Genomic DNA, 23,050 nt, shown 5'->3' with positions numbered 1-23,050 from the left:
AACTGCATATTGCCCCAAAGTCCCGCGGAGGGGATTAACCACAGCTGAGTGTTAACTCCTTCCCCTCTGCTCAGCTACCTGCCTTTCCCCAGCAGAGCCCTGCTCCAACACCTCCTTCTACATCCTCCACCTTGTTTTTTGTGCTTAGATTGAAATGTTCAACCCCTACCCATCTATGACAGTTCAATCCAAAAACTAAAGTGCAGTGTATCTCTGCCACTTTTAAAAATGGATACAAATAACTTTTGATATACATTATAATAATGTTTACTTGTTGTTGATTTTTCCATCAAACTGCTCAGACGGCCTGAATTTGGCATGGATGGTCATGGTCTCCAGGGACTGCAACTTCCACCAGATATCAGAGAATCTTCGTGCTCCCCAGAGGATGAACACTGTTCATTTTGGAAACTCCTGAGGATTATGTCACAATGTATTATTTTTGAATGTCAATTTTGCCCCCCTTGCACGGCATAATGTTGAAGACTAATCCAGACTGTAGGTTGGCATAACAAGAAACTACAGATGTACTGACCACCTGCATACTGGGACTAATCCCAGTTGGCTGCCACATCAGTGGATCAGAAAATGTCAAAAGGTAAAGAAGGGGCAGAATAAAATAGAGAAAAAGTAGGTAGGTATAAGGCTTCCAAATGTACGTTAGAAATGATGATGGTTTTAATAGGTGTGTAATGTAATTTCAAGATGATAAAACTTCACATCCTCTCATTTCACAATGGATTTGTATGTGCCTGAAATAGTGTGCAAAGGCTCTAACAAACTCACATTTTCAAGTAAACTGAAAAACATGTAGTTCAGGTCATGGTTAAACGTCCACATTCAACAGTTTTGCCTGCACGTATGGCCGTATCAGATTTGACGTGTGTCTGTCTCAGCTGTCGGCAATATGTAGCCTGCTGCAAGTCCCCAAACGGACAACATCTATTTCCAGTATGACACTTCTCTGGGTTGACCCATATGTGGTGTTTCCAGTCCAGAGCGTATGCTGATATTTTTTAATTAGAGATGATAGTTTATATATTCAGCTCATAGCCAGTGGACAGTTTTCCTGACGATACATCGAAATCCCCCAGTAATCATATCATTTACTTCAAATTCTCAACAAATCTCAAAACTACTACTCTATTAAATAATACATGTTCATAAATTCACCAATTGGACATGATCTAATAGGGGGCAGAAGTGACCCATTAGCTAAAGAATGGCGTATCCCTAACCAATCGTATTTACTGTGCCTATACACATACTGTACGTGCTCTCTCTGTGCTGCAGGCTTCAACCCTGGCCATCTCTGAATTAACTACTTCCTCAGTGGTGGCAATACAAAAAAAAAAAGACCTGAATGCAGCAGGCCTCCCATCTGAGTCCGCTGAAAGTTCTGTGTCCTTGAGATCCAACTTTTAAGCATCAAACACATAGAAAAGTCATACTAATTGATGGCGCATCTGATTAAAATGAGTGGCTAATGAGAATTGTGCCGGGAAGAATGTGAGAGAATCAGTGTTCAAGCTCAACTTTTAACCTTTCTGTCGGAGGGCGAACCACTTTGATGTTCCTTGGTCTTTTCATCAGGGCCGTTTTTGGTTATGAAAAAGGCATTTTCAAAGTACAAAGGCTACGCTCACATTTGTAATTTGTCTCCTCTTCAGGAACAAATGGTCATCAGAAACATCGTGTGTCCCCCCCCCTCCCCCCCCTATGAACTGCGCAGAGGGGAACTATAAATAAAGCTGCAAAATGAGAGGTAAGGGGGCTGGGGGCTGTGCTGTCAATCCACAGAGTAGATTGGGAGGTTTGGATCTGCAGCCGTTCTGCCTGGAGTCTTACACCCAGAGCAACTACACTGTGATCACACCCTCCACAGACTTAGAGGCTCTCGCCTAGTTAGAAGGAAAGGGAGCGGGAATTGGCGAGGGGTGGTGTGTGTGTGTGTGTGTGTGTGTGTGTGTGTGTGTGTGTGTGTGTGTGTGTGTGTGTGTGTGTGTGTGTGTGTGTGTGTGTGTTGTGTGTGTGTGTGTGTGTGTGTGTGTGTGTGTGTGTGTGTGTGTGTCACACAGGGGGTGCGAAAGGGAGTGCAGGCGATACTTGGATGGAAATAAAGGTCGAAATCCTTGACTGCGAAAACTGTCATAGCGGGGGACATGTGCAGAGCCTGTTTGCCTAATAACCTGGGTCTTGTAAAAAAATATGAATGTGGAGTCCTCTGGAGCATATAATTTAACACCCATGCCAAGGGAGATGAGTGAGAATTGAAGCGAGTACACCTTGACAAAGGCTATTCTCTTGGTTTCACACCAGCAGAGCAGTAGCATGCAGGGTGCTGCTGCTCTGTGAGGGTGGCACAGCAACCAGCCTATATGAAGCAAAGCTGCACAAAAAAAGTCTCTCTCATGCAAAGTCACTCAACGCAAACACCTCTTATTACATTACATGTCACTTGTTAGGCGCTTTTATCCAAAGCGACTTACATACTGTACATTCAATGCTGTGGGCAATCCCCACAGGAACAATTTGGGGTGAAGCGTGTTGTCCAAGGACACGGCTGAATGTTGACTGCAGCGGGATTCTAACCAGTTCCCCCGTGATCCTAAGATCAGCGCACTAATCACTAAGCCACAACCTCCCATGCTCCCCTCTTATGCTTGTCCTTAACATTGGAAAACATGCTATAGAGTGCAACACACTGGTAGGTACTTTTTAATACAGTATCACAAAGTGATCACAGTGACCAATAACTTGACACAGCACTGTTTGCAATCAGTCTGTAATGGTTTGGATAGTAGAAGACTGTCAAGGGCCAGACTGAGTCGGCTGGTGATTAGCAAACAAACCATTCATCTGTATATGAATCACTCACCCCGTGTTACATGGAATTCTTAAAGAGAACTTTGTTTTTCCTGCAGGCCAGCATTGTAAAGGAAAAATACAAAAAAGGAGAAAAGTCTTCATGAGTTAAAGAAAATGGGGACCAACTTATCCGGACTCACACAGAAGTCAAGCACATAAAGTGTTTAGATAGGAAGGTTTAAGCAAATACAGTAGTATGATGTGTGTAAGAGGCAGTGGCGAGTCGTGACTTTTATACCTAGGCCCTCTGACCCCCCCTCCCTCGAGAAAAAAAGAAGAGATATTACGTCACAGCGTATACTTCAGCGGAATATCAAAACAGCGGCCCGGGGTGCAAAACGCGAAAATAAAGCCCGCCCATTTAGAGGGAAGATATGATTGGTCAATTGTACTGTCATTTGACATTACTCTCTCGTTGAGTTACTATAGCTGGCCCTCTGTGAATGTAGAGAGGGACCAACAAGCTCTCCCGTCTTCACATAACTCGCAGAGACGGCAGTTAACCCTTCACATTCCAACAGAAACTGAACAGGCAGATTCAAAGGATTTATTTCTTTGGAAATATTATTTTAAATACAATTAAATGAAGTTATTTTGGTAAAACTAATGAAAAATGTAACAACAACAAAATATTACAAAAAATATTTAAAAAAAACGTTTTTAAGAAAAAATGTTTTCAAATATTATTTTTTAGAATATCTTAGGCCCTCACAGAGGGCCTAGAGGGCCCTGACGGCTCGCCACTGGTAAGAGGGATGATACAGTTTGAATTGAGTAGTAGTAATGGTTCTGCCCACCATTGTGGACATCATCAACTCCTTGCTGTTAACTGGCATCTACGCAACATCCTTGAAAAACCGTCTCAGTCACCCCCATTCTAAAAAAACCCGGACTTGACCCAACTGACCTCAATAACTAACGGCCGATCTCCAACCTTCCCTACCTTAGCAAAATCTTGGATAGAGCAGTCGCCGACCAACTCCACCATCACATGTCCAACCATGAGCTCTATGAACCCTTTCAATCTGCCAACCGGACCCACCACAGCACCGAGACTGCCCTGATCAAAATCACCAATGACCTCCTCATCACAGCTGACTCAGGCTCCATCACTACACTAATTATCCTTGACCTCTCTGCAGCCTTTGACACCATCTCCCATAATATCCTCCTCACCCGCCTGTCTGAACTCCTTGGCCTCACTGACTCCGCCCTCTCCTTCTTCCACTCATACCCAGTGGCGTTTCTATATGTACAAAAGTGGTGAGGCACAAACAACTTAGATGTTTATATATATAAGCTTCTGCAGTGACGTGCAGTGAGGTTCATGGCTGGTGAGGCACTCTTCAGGTTTACAAATATTATATTTTGACCTTTATCAAAATATTCTATTATTTTCAAAAGCTTTTTTAGTCTGATGCTTCAATTAATTTTAAACAGACAATTCAACAAAAGGATACCCATAAAATGTAATTTTATCATTTAAATATTGGATTGTTCTCTCTTAAGCCCCTGTCACACTGTCCCGAAATTGACACCAGATGGACACACGATAAAGGAAATGTTCAAATTCGGCTCTGATCGTAACAACATCGGGCCATTCGTGAGGGCATCTTAAGCCATCGTAAGACCGCCGGTGGAGTTTCTCAGGCTCCGGCAGCAACTTCGTGAGCGGTGGCTCGAGCAGTTTTGTGTTGAATTTGTGTGTCCATGTTGCCCTTCGTAAGGCCAGCGTGAGGGCATCTTGTCAAATCGTGTCATCTTCGTCTTTACTTCGTGTGATCATCGGTGCCATCGGGCATTTTTCGCTTCACGAAGACAATATGAAGGAAACAAGAAGCTGCCCAATTGTCTTAGGAAGGCAACACGACTACGTGAAGCCCTTGCAATGCCGTCGTGTAGCCATCGTATTATAGTGCGATGACATCGAGATTGCATTTATTGAACAACAAAATCATGTAAACAGATTATGTAAATAACCCAATTTGTGTTCTGTGAAACTGAAAAGGATATTACATTGTGTTTGTTACTTTCGTTGCAGTTGTGTGTCTTAAATGTAATTTAGGTTAACTTCCTGTTTTATTTAGATGCTTTTATTTTGAAGGTGAGTTTACGCTGTTGACAGGAAGTTGTTGTTGCTATGGAAACAACATGACGGAGATAAGTTACGGAAAAGTAAAGAATAAAGTGTATGTTTAAATGTTAGCACCCCCCGAAGAGGCACAAGCTCTTACGTTGAGTCTGGATACATTCTAAATCATCAGTAAAGTCTACGACCATATTTTCCTGTGTGGTTCGGGTGCCATCGTGTGGCCTTCTGTAGGCATCGTACTTGCTCCGGCTGTTGCTTGGCTGTTGACCAACTTCGGGGCCATCTTCGTGCGGAATTCATAATTCCATATTCGTGTGTCCATCTGGTGTCAATACCAGGACAGTGTGACAGGGGCTTAAGTAAGATCCCATTTTCAATAAAATTGTGGTCTTACCTTGACTTGAAGATGAAGTCCATTTGCCTATCCTACTGGACAAAAAATCTCTATTACTTTTTTGTAAAAGTCCTCCTTATCTTCTTGTAGTTTCAAAAGTCGAATCATAAATCTAATCGATAGATGCACAAAACGTGCATTCATCTAACAGGTACGTTTCCCACAGATCTTATTTCCAGCTATTTTCGAAAATCCTATGGAGAAATCTCATTGCTTTTTTGTCGAGGGATCCCAATGCGCAGTTTACTTCTGGGTTTTAGGATGCGTCACTGCACCTCTCTCGTTTCCTCTTCACACACTACACTTTTCGCGGCACACGTACCAATCAACTCTGAATTATGTGAGATGACGTTTGGTGGGTATGTCAGCACAGTGCCCCTATGGTGATTAGTTGTTTGCCGCACACCCATTCACTTAGACAGTGAGAGACAGGGGCTTGATCGAGGCTTCACCCACGTCGCTCAAAACGGCTCAATAGGCACACTGTAGACACTAATTAGAAGAACACAGACTAAAACAGCAATGTACAGACAAATCAGATGATTAAACATGATCGTAAAATATATTTTAAGATGTATTTCTTTTGCATTTTTTTGTAATTATTATTTTAATACTTCCTACTTTATGCCCCACATTACATTACATTACATTGCATTTAGCTAACGCTTTTATCCAAAGCGACTTACAATAAGTACATTCGACCAGGAAGACACAACCTTGAAGAAAACAGAATCATATAAGTACATCAGGTTTCATAGAGCCAAACATTTCAAGTGCTACTCAACTGGCTTTAGATAAGCCAGTCCTTTATTAGTATAAAAGTGCTTTGTTAATAAATCTATCGCTCGAGGTGGAGTCGAAAGAGATGAGTTTTCAGTCTGCGCCGGAAGATGTGCAAGCTATCAGCTGTCCTGATGTCAATGGGGAGCTCATTCCACCATCTTGGAGCCAGGATAGCAAACCCACGTGTTTTTGCTGATGGGAACTTGGGTCCCCCTCGCAGCGAGGGTGCAGCGAGTCGTTTGGCTGATGCAGAGCGTAGTGCACGCGCTGGGGTGTACAGTTTAACCATGTCCTGGATGTAGGAAGGGCCAGATCCATTCACAGCATGGTACGCAAGTACCAGTGTCTTGAAGTGGATTCTAGCAGTTACCGGAAGCCAGTGAAGGGAGCGGAGGAGCGGAGTGGTGTGGGAACATTTAGGAAGGTTGAAGACCAGACGAGCCGCTGCATTCTGGGTGAGCTGCAGAGGTCGGATGGCACATGCAGGTAGACCAGCCAGGAGGGAGTTGCAGTAGTCTAGGTGTGAGATGACGAGAGCCTGGACCAGAACCTGCGTCGCTTTCTGTGTCAGCTGGGGACAGTGACCCCACCTGTGACCCCACCTGCCCCTAATGACAAGTCACCACTGCTCATACCTCTCTGACCAGACACAGTTTGTCACACACGCTGGCTGCAGCTCCCCCTGTGCTTCCGTCAATCATGGAGTCCCCCAAGGCTCGGTGCTCGGTCCCCTTCATCCGCAGCCATGGTCTCTGTTTCCACTCCTACGCCAACGACATCCAACTGTACATCAGCACAAAACCTTCTTCCCATCTCCCCCCTCAGTCACTAATCAACTGCTTACATGAAATTAAAACCTGGATGACCACCAACCTACTCAAACTTAACAGTAATACAACTGAGCTCATGGTTGTGGCCCCCAAGGCACTGCTCGGGAAGGTTGGAGATCTGCTCCTCAACATCGACGGTTCCATCATCTCCCCATCCCCTCAGGTCTGCAACATTGGTGTTGTCTTGGATTCAACCCTTTCATTTCAGAACCATCAAGTCAGTATCAAAATCAGCCTTCTTCCACCTCAGAAACATATCCAGACTCCGGCCATCACTTTCCGACTATGTTGCAGAGAATCTGATTCACTGTTTCATTAGCTCCCGCCTGGACTATTGCAACGGACTCCTGTCTGGGGTTCCCAGCAAAACCCTGAACAGGCTCCAGTACATCCAGAACTCAGCTGCCAGGGTTCTCACACACACTAAGCCCTGGCAGCACATCACCCCCACTCTCTTCAACCTCCACTGGTTCCCGGTCAAGTCCCGCATCACCTACAAACTCCTCCTCCTCCCCTACAAGTCCCTCCACGCCCTCTCCCCTCAGTACCTCACAGATCTCCTCCACCCATACATCCCGCACCCTTCGATCCTCAGACTCCGGCCTGCTCTCCATTCCCCATTCACGCCTCCGCACCTTCGGGGACCGTGCCTTCAGTGTCGCTGCCCCCACCCTCTGGAACTCCCTCCCTGCAGAAATCCGTAACGCCCCTTCTCTCAACATCTTCAAATCAACCCTGAAAACTCATCTGTTCAACATCGCCTTCCAACAATAACTCACTCTTTCCCCCCCCTGCAATCTAACACTTCCATTTCTGCCCCCTGTTTTATGTTTTGTCCTTATATGTTTCTTTGTTAAGCGACCTTGGGTTGATGAAAGGCGCTATATACATTAAAGTTATTATTATTATTATAATTATTATTAGTTGATTTACAAATGATTATTTTGTTGGTGAAGGATTCCTTTATGGCTGCTGATATACTTAAATCAATGCTTGGACACACAGGATAACGATTTAATATAGCAAACCCTTCTGTTAACAATGTAGGATTTAGAGAATTTTGAAATTCAAAATTGTAAATGTGGAATGTATGAAGAACTATATCATGTTTACAGTATTAGGCCTCAAAGATACACATATGTTTTGGAAAGATACATGAACTTAGTTTGTTCACCAGACGACTCTATTGGGCCCCTGTAAGCTAAAATCAAAGACCGTTGAACCAACTGTGAGTGAACAGACAGCTAATGTTGTAAACGTGTAGAAGAACCATTATGATCTGTCCCCATCAACGTGTGTTCTGCAGAATATTGAAATGCTTCCCTGTTTGTACTTCAATCTCACCTCGGTGTTGTTCCTCTGACTTGTTGTGAACAAGTATTGTTTCACAAACTTTTTGCTGTGGCCGATTTAGTAGTCAACATGCAATCAGTGAGACGGCAGTGCTGTTGACATTGTTGAAAAGCAAATACATGCAGTGCTATAGAGCAGCATGACCCATTCTCATTCATAGGGTCCGCTGGGCACACAGCTCTTGACTGGCTCAGTCTCAAGTCATTCACTGCGTTCAGTCATGGGGTTTTGGAGGACTTCTGCTGCTGAGATGGAATGAAAAACAAGAGTGCTGCTTTCCTTTGTCTCCTTCTTCTCATTCCTTGTACCAGCGCCGGCTCTGTCCTGCCTCTGTGAGCTGGATTAGGCCCACAACACGGAGGCTGCATTATGTTCTGAGGGGGCTTTACTGTAAGGTCCGCCACCAGCCCTCGCTCCCTCTGTCTCTGCCTACTTAATGTACCGCTTCGCTCAAAAGCGGCTAAATCTTTGTTAACATGGAAACTATGAACTCACAGGGAGTTAATCAGAGTCAGTGCAAGGCTGGCCATTTGCATGTGAATTGGCTGTGGCTGTATACCAGGCCTCTTTATGTCATTCACTCCACAGTGCCTCAGGCTTCTGTCCTCTGAGACAGCACACTGCCAGGGGTACATGTTGGGGAGAAATAGCTGTATTTCCTCATATACTGCTGGGAAATATGCCAGTAACAAAGCCAGAATAACCTAGAAAAGGGGTTTTAGTTTTCAGGCTGCACCAAGAAAAATTCTGATTTTTCAAGGCTGATTCTGAAATCAGTTTGAGATGGTTTCTAAATCTCCTTTAATTAGACTTTCACGTAAAACTGTTCTACTCCTAGCCACCTTTTATAGCTTCTGCTCATCCGGTCCTTGCTGGGAAATATTGCAGTAAACTCTCTAAGATTAGTGATATCTTTATCAGTAAAAAAACGAGAAGTGTGTTAACCTCCTTGCGTTAAGAAACTTCCGTCTTTCTTTTTCCGTATGATTTGATTTGGAAAGGTTATTGAGAGGGGGAGGAGAGAGGATGTTAAAGAAGAGAGTAAATCTGATGTGGAAATGTAGACTTAGTCGGATTTATCCATTTGAGAAAAGACCTTTTCACTTGTTTTGTTGGTTTATCCCCTAAACCCCGTCTCACCCCCCTGCCTAAAAGCTTTTGACATCTTCATCTTGTTCACAGTGGGCAGGCTTTGTTTGCTCTGCTTGAAAAAGCGGATGGGGCTCGGCCCTCCCCTCTCCGTGGCACAAGTGTAGGACTTCGCCATGGCAAAGGGGGGATTTCTCTTTCCTCCTGCCCCCTCCTTTTTCACATAACTACAATATGGTCATTGTCTGCCAGTGAATAATGTGGCCACTCGGGCAGCATGGACTGCTCCTCGGGCTTTGACTGTGAACCAGCTCTTTTCTTCAGCGTGAAAGGACTCTAATCCATGTAAATATAAGGCTCCGAGTACAGCTTGGCCACGGTGGGGAGAGCGAGAGGGAGGAATGGAGGGGAGGGTCAGCAATTTAACCTTTGACCCAACAAATAAGAGGCATGTAAGTTTTAGAATTGCTCTCCAAAGAGGGGCTCCTGTGGCAGAATGAGCTTCTTTTGTAATCCTTGCAGTCTGGGGCTGATTGACAGGCCTCTGGTGGGAGCACGGCGCTGCTCAAACCCAGGGAGAACTGTTCCACAACTCTGAGAAACAGACAACTCTAATCATTGATTATCTCCATTCACCATAAATCCTTTTAATCCTGTCAATTTGATTGAAAAAAAATGTGTGCAAGAATGTAGGACTTTGACATGTCTGCTCTCAGAATGAAAACACTGAACATGTATTTGTAAGGCTGCATCGACATGTTGAAATATTTCACTTAATTTAGCAGAATGTGCCACAACGACACACGCTGCATTATAGTTTAAATACCATGAAAAAACATTCAAAGCCATAAAGCACAATAACGATCAGATGTATAGAGTTTATCGAGGTGGGTGAGAATCAGCTGAAGCCCCCCCACTGAGTCGACTTTGAACAGAGCTATTAGATACACAGAGCTTCCTGCTCTTATCTCACTATGAAACCACCGTTTGTATACACACACACATATATATATATATATATATGTGTGTATATGTATATATATATATATATATATATATGTGTGTGTATGCATTAGGATATAAATGTCTGTTTTTTATTGTACGTTATCAAACAAAGACAAAACTGACATTACAAATAATTAGATAAATGATTAATTAAATAAAAATAGAGCAGAATGTACAATATGAATAAACATTAAAGAAATATGGAACATGACAAGTCTGTTGAATAACCTATATCTACAGTGAGTGTTTGAAAATACTCTTATTTCGTTTTCTCTACTTTCTCTATATATATTGCGTTGTAGTTGACTTCATACCTCACTCCACCATAACACTCAGAATAACACTTTCTGCTTGTATACTACTTAAGCATCTATACTCCCTTTGCTGATTCACATTGTAGTAACAAACAAGTGATCAGTTCAAAACATCATTGTTCATATTATAGTTTAATGCACCAAATATATTTTGGAGTGGCAAAAATATAAACTTGAAATACTGTTAGCATGATAATACATCCTAATAACAATCGTATACAAATGTGATATATGTACATTTAAGGGACAATTAAATATTCTGAATCTACATTTGAACTCATTTAACAATGTTAAACTTGTGTTTTATTTTTCCTTTGTATATTGTTATTTGACTTTCCAACGGTTATATCATTTACCTGCAGTAATCACACCGGTTCATTGTCTTCCACCTACATTATAGTCAATCATAAATAGACAATAAAACCATAAATCCTTTCAAATACAAATTGTATTTATGGTGTTTTCCAATAGAAATAAGAATGTACTGCATAATCTTATTATTAGATCAATGATTGACATTTAACCTTTGAATACAAAATAAAAATGTGGTTGTTTTCATTTTTGTCTTTTCAACTTAAATGTCTATGTTTGTCCAGAAGGCCTGACACGCTCACCTCTTAAGAATAGACCGTTGATATTGCTTATTATGGCCTTTTACAACGTTTCTTCAACATTCATTACAAGTCTTCAAGATCAGCAAATCATTTCAACTGCTTTTCAGATTCCATGGTGTCCTCTGTATCCATTTAGAATCATGTCCTGCTTTGGACCACCATCTTCTGTCACTTCCCTCCACTCTCAGGGGGAGCAGTGCCTCCTGGGTGATGCTGTGCTTAACGTGGAGAATAAAGAAGCATCAGTGCATTGCACCTCAGAGTGTGTTCGTCATGGCTGCCCTGTACGTCCCTGCTCTCTCCTGCTGCCATTACTGGGACTTCCTTTGTGGACGGTCATTACATCACATCACTGTCTGTGTCTTTTTAGATGCTTTCAGTCATTGGTGTTTTTCCACAGCACTTCCTGTAGATCCCCTGTCAATCAAAAAATATGATAGGGTGACATCTTCTTCCTTCACTTAGTGTAGGTTGAGTTGGAGCTAAGTTCACAAACTGATTCCAGGGTTAGGGTTGTGGTAAAGGCAGACGATTCACATTTGTAATTAAACATGCAGTACGAAACAACAACAGAAACGTTGACTTTAATGAAATGTATTATGTCAACATCACATTACTGTATTAGGGTAGTTGAACCTAATATGTTTGATTTAAACTTAATTGTATTGCTTTCAACTAACCTAACACAGTTATGTGAGATCTGTTGACATCATAGATTGAATTAAAGTGCATATGCTGTGTTTTTAGTCCTTGAGTCAGGGTATTCTTTTTTCTTTAGAATGATTTCTAGAGTGATGGATGCTTCAGTATCATACGCCAGAGGCCCAATGATGTCTCGTCTCCTTCACTTCCTCCCTTCCTCACTTTCTCCAGGTTATATCCTGCTAGGAAATAGAACATTGAGACAGGAAAGAACAATAGATCTGACTTTTATAAAGCCTTGTTTTGGTATGGTGTGCCACCTGCTATACACATATGTGCCTGTCATTTGATCACTTTCTCTTATTCATTATTTTTTCTAAAAATGTGAAGAGGTGAAATTCTCCAGGCTTTCACAAGCTATCATTTGTTATACAAATCACTGTGTATACAAATTATGATATTTTGAACATGATGTTAAAACATATGAGCATTTTATGAATGTATTATAACTAATAGTAGAGAGGTGATAGGGAATGATCGATGGCAACTCGAGTCCCTGGCTGGATTTACCCGGGACATAGAGACATGACTCCAGAGCTATGCTGTATACCCAACCCAGTCTCACGGCATTTCGTGTTACAACATTTAATCTATTGATTCGTGTTCACCAACACCATTTGCCCCTTTTCTTCGTGTCACACAGAACCATTTTAAAAGCAATGTATTTCTACTGGTAGTATGTTTCGTGCCCGCAGCACGTCTTTTTGTCCGGTCGGGTCTTGGAAGACCAGAAGCTGTGTGGTTCATAAAAACATGTTCTTACTCAATATCTCACCCTAAGCCTAACCCTATCCCTTTTATTTTAAATTGTATAATGTCAGAGTTTTTTTGCCGTCCGCGAGGAAAATAAATGGCAAAGAGCTTCAGAATACTGAAATCTGTATTTAAAAAATAAATGTTTCCTTCTAATTTGTTATTCTTTGGTGCAGGCACGAAACAGATAAATATATATACATTGCTTCTAAAATTGTTCTGTGTCAGAATACTGAAATCTGAATTATTTGTTTTCTCTTTTTCCTTTGAATTTGTTATTATTTACAAAAAAATGTGAAAATCGTGTTGGTGAACACGAATCAATAGATTAATTTTGTGACTATAACATGAAATGCCGTGAGACTGTGTTGGTATACCAGACAAAAACTAAATATGACATTGAAATAAACTCAACAATAAGCATTGTGTAGAATGATTATTACACTCAAAGTCCACTTACTAATAAGACCATAAGATGTGTTTTAAGGGAATTGTATTAAACCTGGTTTCTTTATTATATTTCTGGTTTTCCCTGACTCCAGATTAGTTGTGTGACCCCTAGGGGGGCCTGCGCCTCAGGTTGTGAACCTATAGAGAGTTGAAATGCCATTTGTTTCAAGAACAACTGGATGTTTGCAGTTTGTCTGAGGAGAACATGCTACATGATGAGAGGGACATCTGAGAGGCTCAGGTGTGTTCTGTGTTTACGCTCATGTGTGATTCTTCCTTGCATGAAATGTGTGTGTGTGTGTGTGCGATGCAGGGATGTGCACGTACAGTGATTAGGTGATCTGCTTCCTCCCTTTCATGTGTTTTTAGTCTCCTCTGCTTTGTTCCCTTTCTTAATTACAGCCGAGCTCTCCTCAGAGAGCGTGTAACCCACTCCCCACTTCCACAGCAGCATCCCATTAAACACACGCACCCCATGCCTCCCCTCTACCTTTATGCAGAACACAATTAAAACACGAGGAGAGATCAAAAAGATGCCAGCAGCCTGACGAGGGTGATGTTTTTCTGAGAAATGCAGATTTGTCTTATTGATGGCTGCCCCGTTTGGATAGCATTACGGGACAGGAGTAATCAGCATTTAACGCACACACACAACAGTCACACAGCACACACCACCACATCAACAACGACACCACAGCCCACACACACACAACACAGACACCCACACCACACACCACACATCAGACATCACCACACACACACACAGATGACATCACCACACAAGACATACACACACACCACACAGGCGACACCACACACATCACACCACACCACCAGACATACATCACACACAACACACAGACACAACACAACACTACAACCCACAGACGACACACACCACCACACATCACACCACACATTGACATACGGACACACACAGACACATACACACACAACATATACAACACACACACACATACACACAACACATACACCAACACACCACACAATATCATACGAACACACATACCATATACACACCACACATTTATCACCACACACACACAACAGCATATACACATGCTACACACTATACCATATACACACACACACACACCATATATCACACACACACCACACAAACACACACACACACACACACACACACATACACACATACCCATATACACACCACACACACAACACACACACACACACACCACACACACACACACACACACACACACACACATGGACAGATGCTTTAAACTAAGTATTTGAGTTATCTGCTGGCACAGATTATTAGTGACTTAGTGATGTTTGAGGTTATTGCATTCTAGACTTGTTGGAGTTAAACAGCTGATCGGCAGTGACAGGAGACCTAATATCAATTCATATTTTCATTACAAACATCAAAGGTTTTGTCAATATAAGCAAAGATGTCTTCCCCAGTGTCAGTTTCAGTGTCCTGGAACATTATGTCATCCAATCACGCCACCAAAACCCTGAAGGATTTTTATGTTTGAGTTGGTGATATTTTTTCCATTTTGTCACATTTTTCAGAAGTGCAACTTCACTTGAACCTAAAATCATACGGGCCATTTTATGCTGTTATTGCAGCTACTGTACCACTGGGGTCACTGAGGTCATGTCCTCAGTACTTTTACTAAGAATTGTATGGGATTCAAACATTGACAGGTTTCATCAAAAAAATATGACCTTATTTAAAATATGGCATTCTGATCAAAGGGTACTGTATGGCTTTGACACAGCAAGACCTTCATGCTGGGAAATTCAATTGACAGAAAGATGAACTTGTAAGTTTATACATAAACAACAACAAATAATAATTACATTTGGGGACTTTATTGTTGGTCTCTTGTCAAACAGAAATATATGTTTATGGCTTGACAAATATATGTCCTATCAAATCAGGTCTTCATATTTATGCAAAAATCCATATACAGTCCAACAGTGCCACAAAGGGGCGTTCTCATTGATTTGTGAAACCTTGTGGCCTTCAGAGATACTGTGACAGTTACCACGGTGTGAAGTCAAGGAACACTGTGGACACATTTATTTAATTTCATGGTATAAACAATCATATTGTCACCTATAATCCTATTCCACAAATACATTACTAAATTATAATTTTCAGAAATGGTTCCAATAAAACCTCTGAGACAAAGGGTTACAATTTAAATAGTGACAACATATCATGTAGTGCTGATGCTCTACTTGCTCCTTATTTCATCATCATTATTTGTTTGAAATGATCCAGGCAGTGAAAGTCTCACAACTGATCCTGAATCAGTGCAATTTAAAAACAGAGTCATTTAACCTTTGTATTCACTGTTACAGTACCTACTTGTTTCCATATATTAATAATGTATTACTGAAATACACTATGACCGTTAGTGACGCTTTGCCTTCAGATTCTCTGTCTTTCAGCTCTCTTCCAGAGCATGTGAGTCTACTGCCCCCATGGAACAAGAAGGAAAATGTGTGTGTGTGTGTGTGGGGGGGGGGGGGGGGGGGGGGAGAGAGAGAACTGTAATTCATTCAGTTTTACCTTTTTAAATAAATGTTCCATGGATGAATTAAATATTGGATTATTTTAACTGTGCCTTAACACGCTGTTGTTAATTATCATATTGCTAGTTTTCTCCTCCTCTGTGGTGAATAGTGTGAACACACATTACTGAGAATATTCCAACATAAAGCATCAGCTCTTCTTCTTCTTCTTCTTCTTCTTCTTCTTCTTCTTCTTCTTCTTCTTCTTCTTCTTCTTCTTCTTCTTCTTCTTCTTCTTCTTCTTCTTCTTCTTCTTCTTCTTCTTCTTCTTCTTCTTCTTCTTCTTCTTCTTCTTCTTCTTCCTGATAATCGACTTAAATCAAATCAGAGGAACAAGGCGCAGTTTGGCTCTTCTGGTACAAATACATACAAACAGATATTTTCCCCTAATCTTAACTACCTAATATCATATTTCATACACGCCCGCAGACATGCCCGCTGCGCTATGTTTAATGTATACACCCAGGCCTATAGCAGAGAGAAACGCAGATGATAAATATGCATGTATTCAATTAAGGGTATTACAGAGGAGCTGATTTGCATAAGGATTTAGGAGCTTAACATCATATTTGTGCTATAAAACTTCACAATAGCCTAAACGCGGGTTGTTTTGCGCGTGGGTGGGGGGGGGGGGGGGATTGCAGGACAGGTATTTTTGGAAGAAGCGAGGAAAATAAAAATAAATTACACATATCAAGGAACACATTTTAAAAATCATTTTGATATTGTATAATCGAATAAATCTGCAGCTCAAACATTGCTGCTTTATAATAACGAGAGGAATTTTTGCGGCTGGATGGTTCTGGTTTTGAATCATTGAAGTGCTCGGATTGACTCACAGATCTCAGAGCGGTGTAACGCTCCCACACCGCTGGAGATAGCGTCTTTTGTGCAGATCAAACCTCTCCTCCGGTCTCACATAAATCCTCTGATGACGAAGTCCACTTTCCCCTCCCAATTAAGAGCAGAGAGCTAATTAGAAGCAGCGGATCCGGGATCAGTTGAGCCTCGCGCTGTTCTGCTGTCTGTCTGAGAGGAGGTGAAGCCGCTGTTACATGTCATCAAGTGACAGAGAGGAGTCTGACTGGGGAGCAGATAAATACATGAATAAATAAATACAAATCAATGAAGCCAAAATGCAGAGATGATACCAGTGTCGCCAACATGGTTTTTCGCATTAACACAAAGTTCTACATAACATTCATGATGTGTTTAAACACGTGTATCAATACAATTCTGTATTTATTTTTATAACTCTACAATCGCTTTCATTTATTGGATTTTAATATCTCTAGGGAAATGTGATTTAATAATCAGATTGTAAAGCCTCTGCTTTCAATCTTGTCAAACGAATAAGCAAAACTTAGTTTTGTACCGTGTAGTTTTGATTTGGAAATTAACCAAATGTTCCTCTAAACATTAAACAATATTCAGTCAAAGTTATGTTTTTGAGGAGCTAAATAAACAGTTTCAGATAAACGTTGTTTTCATTTGTTTTCTTGTGCGCTTCTATTGTTTGTCTTTTGAAATGTTAAATTAAAAATCAGGAATCGGAAGTGAGCCGTGTTCTTTATTTCATGGCTGGTTTGGTGACTGTCTGCAGTTCTGCTCCAGCCTTGGTGCCATGGAGAGCTGAGCAGCAACAGTGTGGAGCCCATCTGTGCGTCACAGGAGGAAAGGTCCCAGCAGAGCTCCGCGCACAGCTCCAACACCTCAGAGGACTGAACCTGCCTCGTTCTTCTTCTCTCCTTTCAAATAACATTCAGAGCCGCTCCGGACGGACCGGCCGGTGGTCCCACTGCTTCCTCAGACAGCTCTGTAAAAGTAGAGCCAAACAGTTCGGTGGCGGCGGAACAGCCAATGAACACAAATGGTGCGTCGTGACGCAACAGGGCCCCGTTGATAAGGAGCGGAGAGTCCAACCGGGATCTGAGAAGGAGGAACGGCGGTTTTGGGGGCCAGCGAACACTCGCCTATCATCAGTCAACGTAAAGCCAACTCCTCCTCTTCTGCTGTTACGCACATGCAATCTTCTTGGCAAAAGACACAACATTATCCAAACAGGTATAGAAAAACTGCTTCAGACGGCCAGCGGGATTGGATAAAGCTGCGCGCTGCTGTGTTTCCTGTTTTCCACTGAAAAGTATTCTGAGCGACATCCATCAGCTGCTGGAAGCCTCAACTTGTACTGTTGAACCCGGAGGAGAAGCCTTCCCCCGGCTCCCTGACAGCTTGTTGGACATATCTTTTTGTTCTATCTTACTGTGTGATGCTTTAGGAGCTCCTGCCGGCTGTGGCAGTGTAGCAGAGTTGTTGTTCTGCACAAAAAGGGGAGACATGTTCCAATGACTTGCAGACTGTCGAAATCCTGAAATATTAGTCCCGGCGAGGAGCAGATATCGGTGCTGAGACACATGCAGCGGGGCTTCTGTTATTGGTATGTTTATTCATCGTACATGGAAGAGAAAATATAGAAAAAGCATTTGGTAATGAGAAAGAAATAACACCTTACCTTAGACTACATTCGACTAAGAAAACCACAATCGTTGCGGTTATTTATGAATTAATCATAGCTGATTAATAATGAGAGCTGCAGAGATTCGGATGACGATTTCCATTGGCAGATGAGACGTAGTGGGGAGAACACGTGTCCAATTTTCCCTCATATTTTTTCCTCCCTGATCTGGATTTTTCACTTGTCACGGCAAGAAAGGAACCCCTCAAATAGGACTTGTGAGAGGCGTTCCTGCGCCGGCTTTCGCCTCTGATGGACATCTTGGCTTGCAGATCCGAAGAGAACAGTTATAATATCATCCCCTCTGCGGCAACCATGCTTTTCCATGGCCTCCCTGGAGGCGACGTGCACGGTGTGGTGGAAGAAATGGACCGGAGAGGAAAGAGCGAGTCAGCAGCCATCAGCTCGGCCATCGATATGGGGGAGTCAGAGACGGTAGGAGCCTGGCCTCGTTAGGGCAGCACAACATGTGACAGAGCTGCTCAAAGACGTTTTTAAAGTGTTTTTAATTGCACGTTTTCACTTGGGATCGATCATAAACAACGATATAAAAACAAAGAAAAGAAAAGAAAGATAAAGCAAGGAGAAAGATCTATAGTGGATACACATCAGGGCATTTGACTAAAAAGTGTTATGACTACGAGTCCCATTATATGTTTCAAAGGAAATATGTCTGCAACTAAACATATCATAAAAGAATAATAAGCACATGAAATAGCAAAATTATACTTTTAATCCACACCGAACAACTGTCACTCTAATGTCCCAGATTATTGTTTAGTTGCCTTCTCAAACTTCTTCCAAAAGGCCTGCCACCGTGATCCTGATCCTGCATGGAACTTATTTCAGTCAGCAGAGATTGAACAGAGCAGAAATGAACAGGTTGCACGATTATTGGACTTATTTAATTTTGTACAGCAATTCATTTAATTAAATTAGCTATTTTAAATGCCCTCAAAACCCACAGTAAATATGGACAATACAGAACATATTCAGTGGTGCACAAACCAGTTCAAATATATACAGGAAGATTAGCACAAACATTAACAGCCAAACCCCGTTGAACGTTTATATTGAATTGAAGTAGAGTAAGATTGTGTTTCTTATTGTGTGCACACTTTCAATTAAATAAAAACACAATTTATAATTGTAAGGTTCGGTAGTCATTGCTAAATGTACTGCAATAATAAATAAATAAATAACTAGAGAAAATGCAATGGAGGACAATTTAATTTGTATTCAGTTTCCAACTTCATTTGCAAATCATTTTTAGAGGAGATACGTGTGTGTGCATGCACGTGCGTTTTGTAGGCCTCTCGAAAATAACATTTCATGACAGTCTCGTATCGAAGCGTTGTGTTAGTGTACGTTTAATTATCGTTGTTATTATCTTGAGGAGAAATGAAAAGCACATACAGTACATGGTGTCCATAACATGTTCCTCTAAAAGCCACGCCGTGTTACATGTGCCTTATTAAGGTCATATTAAAACACTTTAGATGCGCTTTTAATTAAGTGTATTCTGCTGCTCTATGCAATTATTATAAATATTATTATCACTGTCTCACTTTTAGTTTATAGTCTACTGTAGTAGCAGTCATTCATATTCATATTTTATGGTTACTATAAGCACACTTTCCTAATACAAATATTGCTATGATTTAGTTTATTACATTTTGGTCAAAGAGAGGAGTTTGCTTTGTCTTTATCTAACAGTTTTTCATTTTAATATCAGTATAATATTCAGGCCTACTACTATATATATATATATATATATATATATATATATATATATATATATATATATATATATTGTTGAGATGAAATACTTTTTTTTAATCCTACAATTTGTCTTTATTATTTGTCTAAAATCAGCCCATACGTGAGAGCTGGCCTCTGAGGCTGGATCTGATGATATTATTCTTCTTCTAAAGAAATAGAATCCTCTCCCACGTTAGCATGACTTAACGTCAGGCTAACGGATGTCATACATTTTCTACACTGTATTTCTTCCTTCCTGACTCTGTGCCCTCGTGCCTCTCTCCTGCAGTCCCTGCCGTGTATGCCCGGGGAGCGCGTGGCTCTGTGCGCGGGCTGCGGCAGGAAGATCGCGGACCGGTACTACCTGCTGGCGGTGGACAAACAGTGGCACATGCGCTGCCTCAAGTGCTGCGAGTGCAAGCTGAACCTGGAGTCAGAGCTCACCTGCTTCAGCAAGGACGGCAGCATCTACTGCAAGGAGGACTACTACAGGTAGGGTCCACTGTCCATCCCATAGTGTCAGGGCTGTTAAGTGACACCGTTTAGGACATTTAGAGCCTATAGCGTGTTTCAAAATATGGTAAATGTGGCTTCTGGCTACGCATCACACATGGCCAGGGATGGGAAATGTAAAAATGTAATTCCAAAAATACTTTATATTTGTATTTCCCTTGATTTAACAACAAATATATCAGGTTTATTTATTTTTTTAAACACACAATTAGCATTTTTTGTCTACGTCACATACCCTGGTAGGTTTATGGGTTTACAAAAACTGATAGTGAAATGTTTGCACTGAATACATGTCATATGTTGTGCCATAATTACATATCTAAATAAGACCCTTGTAGTTCCATTACTTTTCTCAGTACAACAGAAAGAAAGTAAAAACGAAAAATGGAAAGAAAGAAAGAACAAAATGTCACATCAGGCTAATATTCATATTCCATATTTCAAATGAATACAGAGTGAATGAACCTGGGTGGTGCACAGGAAAAGTGAGTGCATGTTTTTTTAATGCGTAAAAGTTCTGCTGCTTGCATTAGAAGGCATAACAGAGTGTGTACACACACACACACACACACACACACACACACACACACACACACACACACACACACACACACACACACACACACACACACACACACACACACACACACACACACTTGCAGCCACTGACGAGTTTCTGTGTTGTCCGCAGAAGATTTTCGGTGCAGAGGTGCGCTCGGTGCCACCTGGGGATCTCGGCCTCGGAGATGGTGATGCGGGCCCGGGACCTCGTGTACCACCTCAACTGCTTCACGTGCACCACCTGCAGCAAGATGCTCACCACCGGGGACCACTTTGGCATGAAGGACAGTCTGGTGTACTGTCGGCTGCACTTTGAGACTCTCATCCAGGGAGAATATCAGACTCATTTTAACCATGCGGACGTTGTCCCGCACAAAGGCCTGGGCCCGGCCAACACTCTCGGACTATCCTACTTCAACGGCGTGGGCTCGGTGCAGAAGGGCCGGCCCCGGAAGAGGAAGAGCCCGGGGCCGGGAGCCGAGCTGGCGGCTTATAACGCAGGTAGGAGCATTTATAAAGCATGTTGCGAAGGAAAGCTGGGTCATTTGAAGCAATACAGACTGCTTTCATCATCATATCATTCATTTCTTTTTGGTTCTTAATTTTTTTTATGCGATCGTGCAAAATATAAAAAAAGATATCATCGCTGCCTGTTGTAAAGTAAAGGTTTCTCTCGGATCAAACCCGTTATTATGAAAGCTCTCCGGAACAACTGCATGTCGGGTCTGCGCCTGCTTGTTGTCGGCGTTTTGTGGAAAAGTTGACATTTTGTTTTTTTTTAACCTGCGATTACATATCTCTTAAATATGTATAGATTCGTAAAATAATCTAAGCACACAACAGTTCTGAACACGCCTTGTGTCACTTTCATTCAGTGAGGCAATGTGCTAAATAATGACTTTATAGCGAAACTGTTCCACAGTTCTTTAAAGTTCTACAGAAGTTAGTTCTGTCAGGAGCTGTGTGGTGTGTTCAGGACCTTCACATTAGTATAGTCTGCAGTTCCAGTGAGCTGATGCTTTCTGTCAGAATGTCCATGTGGACGCCAAACATTGTGCATGAATAAACCTGAACACTGACTGCACAAAGACAAGAGCATGCAGGCCAATAGGAGGCCAGGCAGGCAGGAGCAAACAGGCCTCCACAGAGAAGAAGAACCACAGATCAATTGTTAAATGGTGGGAAAGTGATTTACAGTCTAACGTTTGTTAATACACAAATAAAAGCAGTTACTGACAGTTTGAAGTTCCGTGTCAGATATGTGGATTACACTTTTCAAACGGCTTCATTTAGACTTCATTAGGTGTATAATCTGCAGCAGTCTATGGTTTGTAGCATCTCTGACTGTTACATGATCATCTTAAAAATAATGATGTTTAATGGTTAGAAGTCATGTTTCATTTCATGTGATCTGTGATAAAGAAAAACGTTTTTGGAAGCTCTGGCTTTTGCTTTGGCCCTTATTCACTTGTCAGTTTACATAGACATCTACAGACCTCCCCCCCACGCCACACACACACACACACACACACACACACACACACACACACACACACACACACACACACACACTGGGGCAGGGTCAGCCTTGGTGTGATGTGAAGAGTTATTCACGGAATAGAGAGCAGGACACTTGCTGAAGGTAGAACTGTCTGGTTGGGTCTCATGTTGTATTCTTTAGTTAGTAAATCTTCCTATTAGTGTAAACTGAAAGTTGCTTATCCCATCCAGTATATTTAGTTGATAAATCTTCCTCTTTTTTATTTTGACAGTCTTGGTGGATTTAAATAAGTTGCTCCCATGTAAATACCCCCCCCCCCCCCACACACTAGTTTCCACTGGAAGACTTCTTCTGACTGTGTTCTCTACCTGAGCCAAC

At 41.8% G+C, this 23,050-nt stretch overlaps 1 protein-coding gene across 2 annotated transcripts in view; it reads left to right on the top strand.

Annotated features, from left to right (window-relative positions):
- Nucleotides 1–17,520: 17,520 nt before the first annotated feature.
- lhx2b (LIM homeobox 2b) overlaps nucleotides 17,521–23,050 on the top strand; it is a 10,958-nt gene continuing 5,428 nt past the window's right edge. Inside the window, exons 1-3 of one of the 2 annotated variants that reach the window (XM_034200545.1) lie at nucleotides 17,521–18,771; nucleotides 20,387–20,589; nucleotides 21,305–21,672. In XM_034200545.1, coding sequence (XP_034056436.1) covers nucleotides 18,589–18,771; nucleotides 20,387–20,589; nucleotides 21,305–21,672 — 754 coding nt within the window. In that variant the 5' untranslated portion in view covers nucleotides 17,521–18,588. Of the gene's footprint in view, nucleotides 18,772–20,386; nucleotides 20,590–21,301; nucleotides 21,673–23,050 lie in introns of both variants that reach the window. The other variant, XM_034200544.1, reaches the window with a different exon arrangement.

Source organism: Gymnodraco acuticeps, unplaced genomic scaffold, assembly GCF_902827175.1.
Source record: "Gymnodraco acuticeps unplaced genomic scaffold, fGymAcu1.1, whole genome shotgun sequence".
NCBI classification, from domain to species: Eukaryota; Metazoa; Chordata; class Actinopteri; order Perciformes; family Bathydraconidae; genus Gymnodraco; species Gymnodraco acuticeps.
The sequence above is the reverse complement of the archived record's forward strand: the minus strand, read 5'-3'. Positions and strand labels throughout refer to the sequence as shown.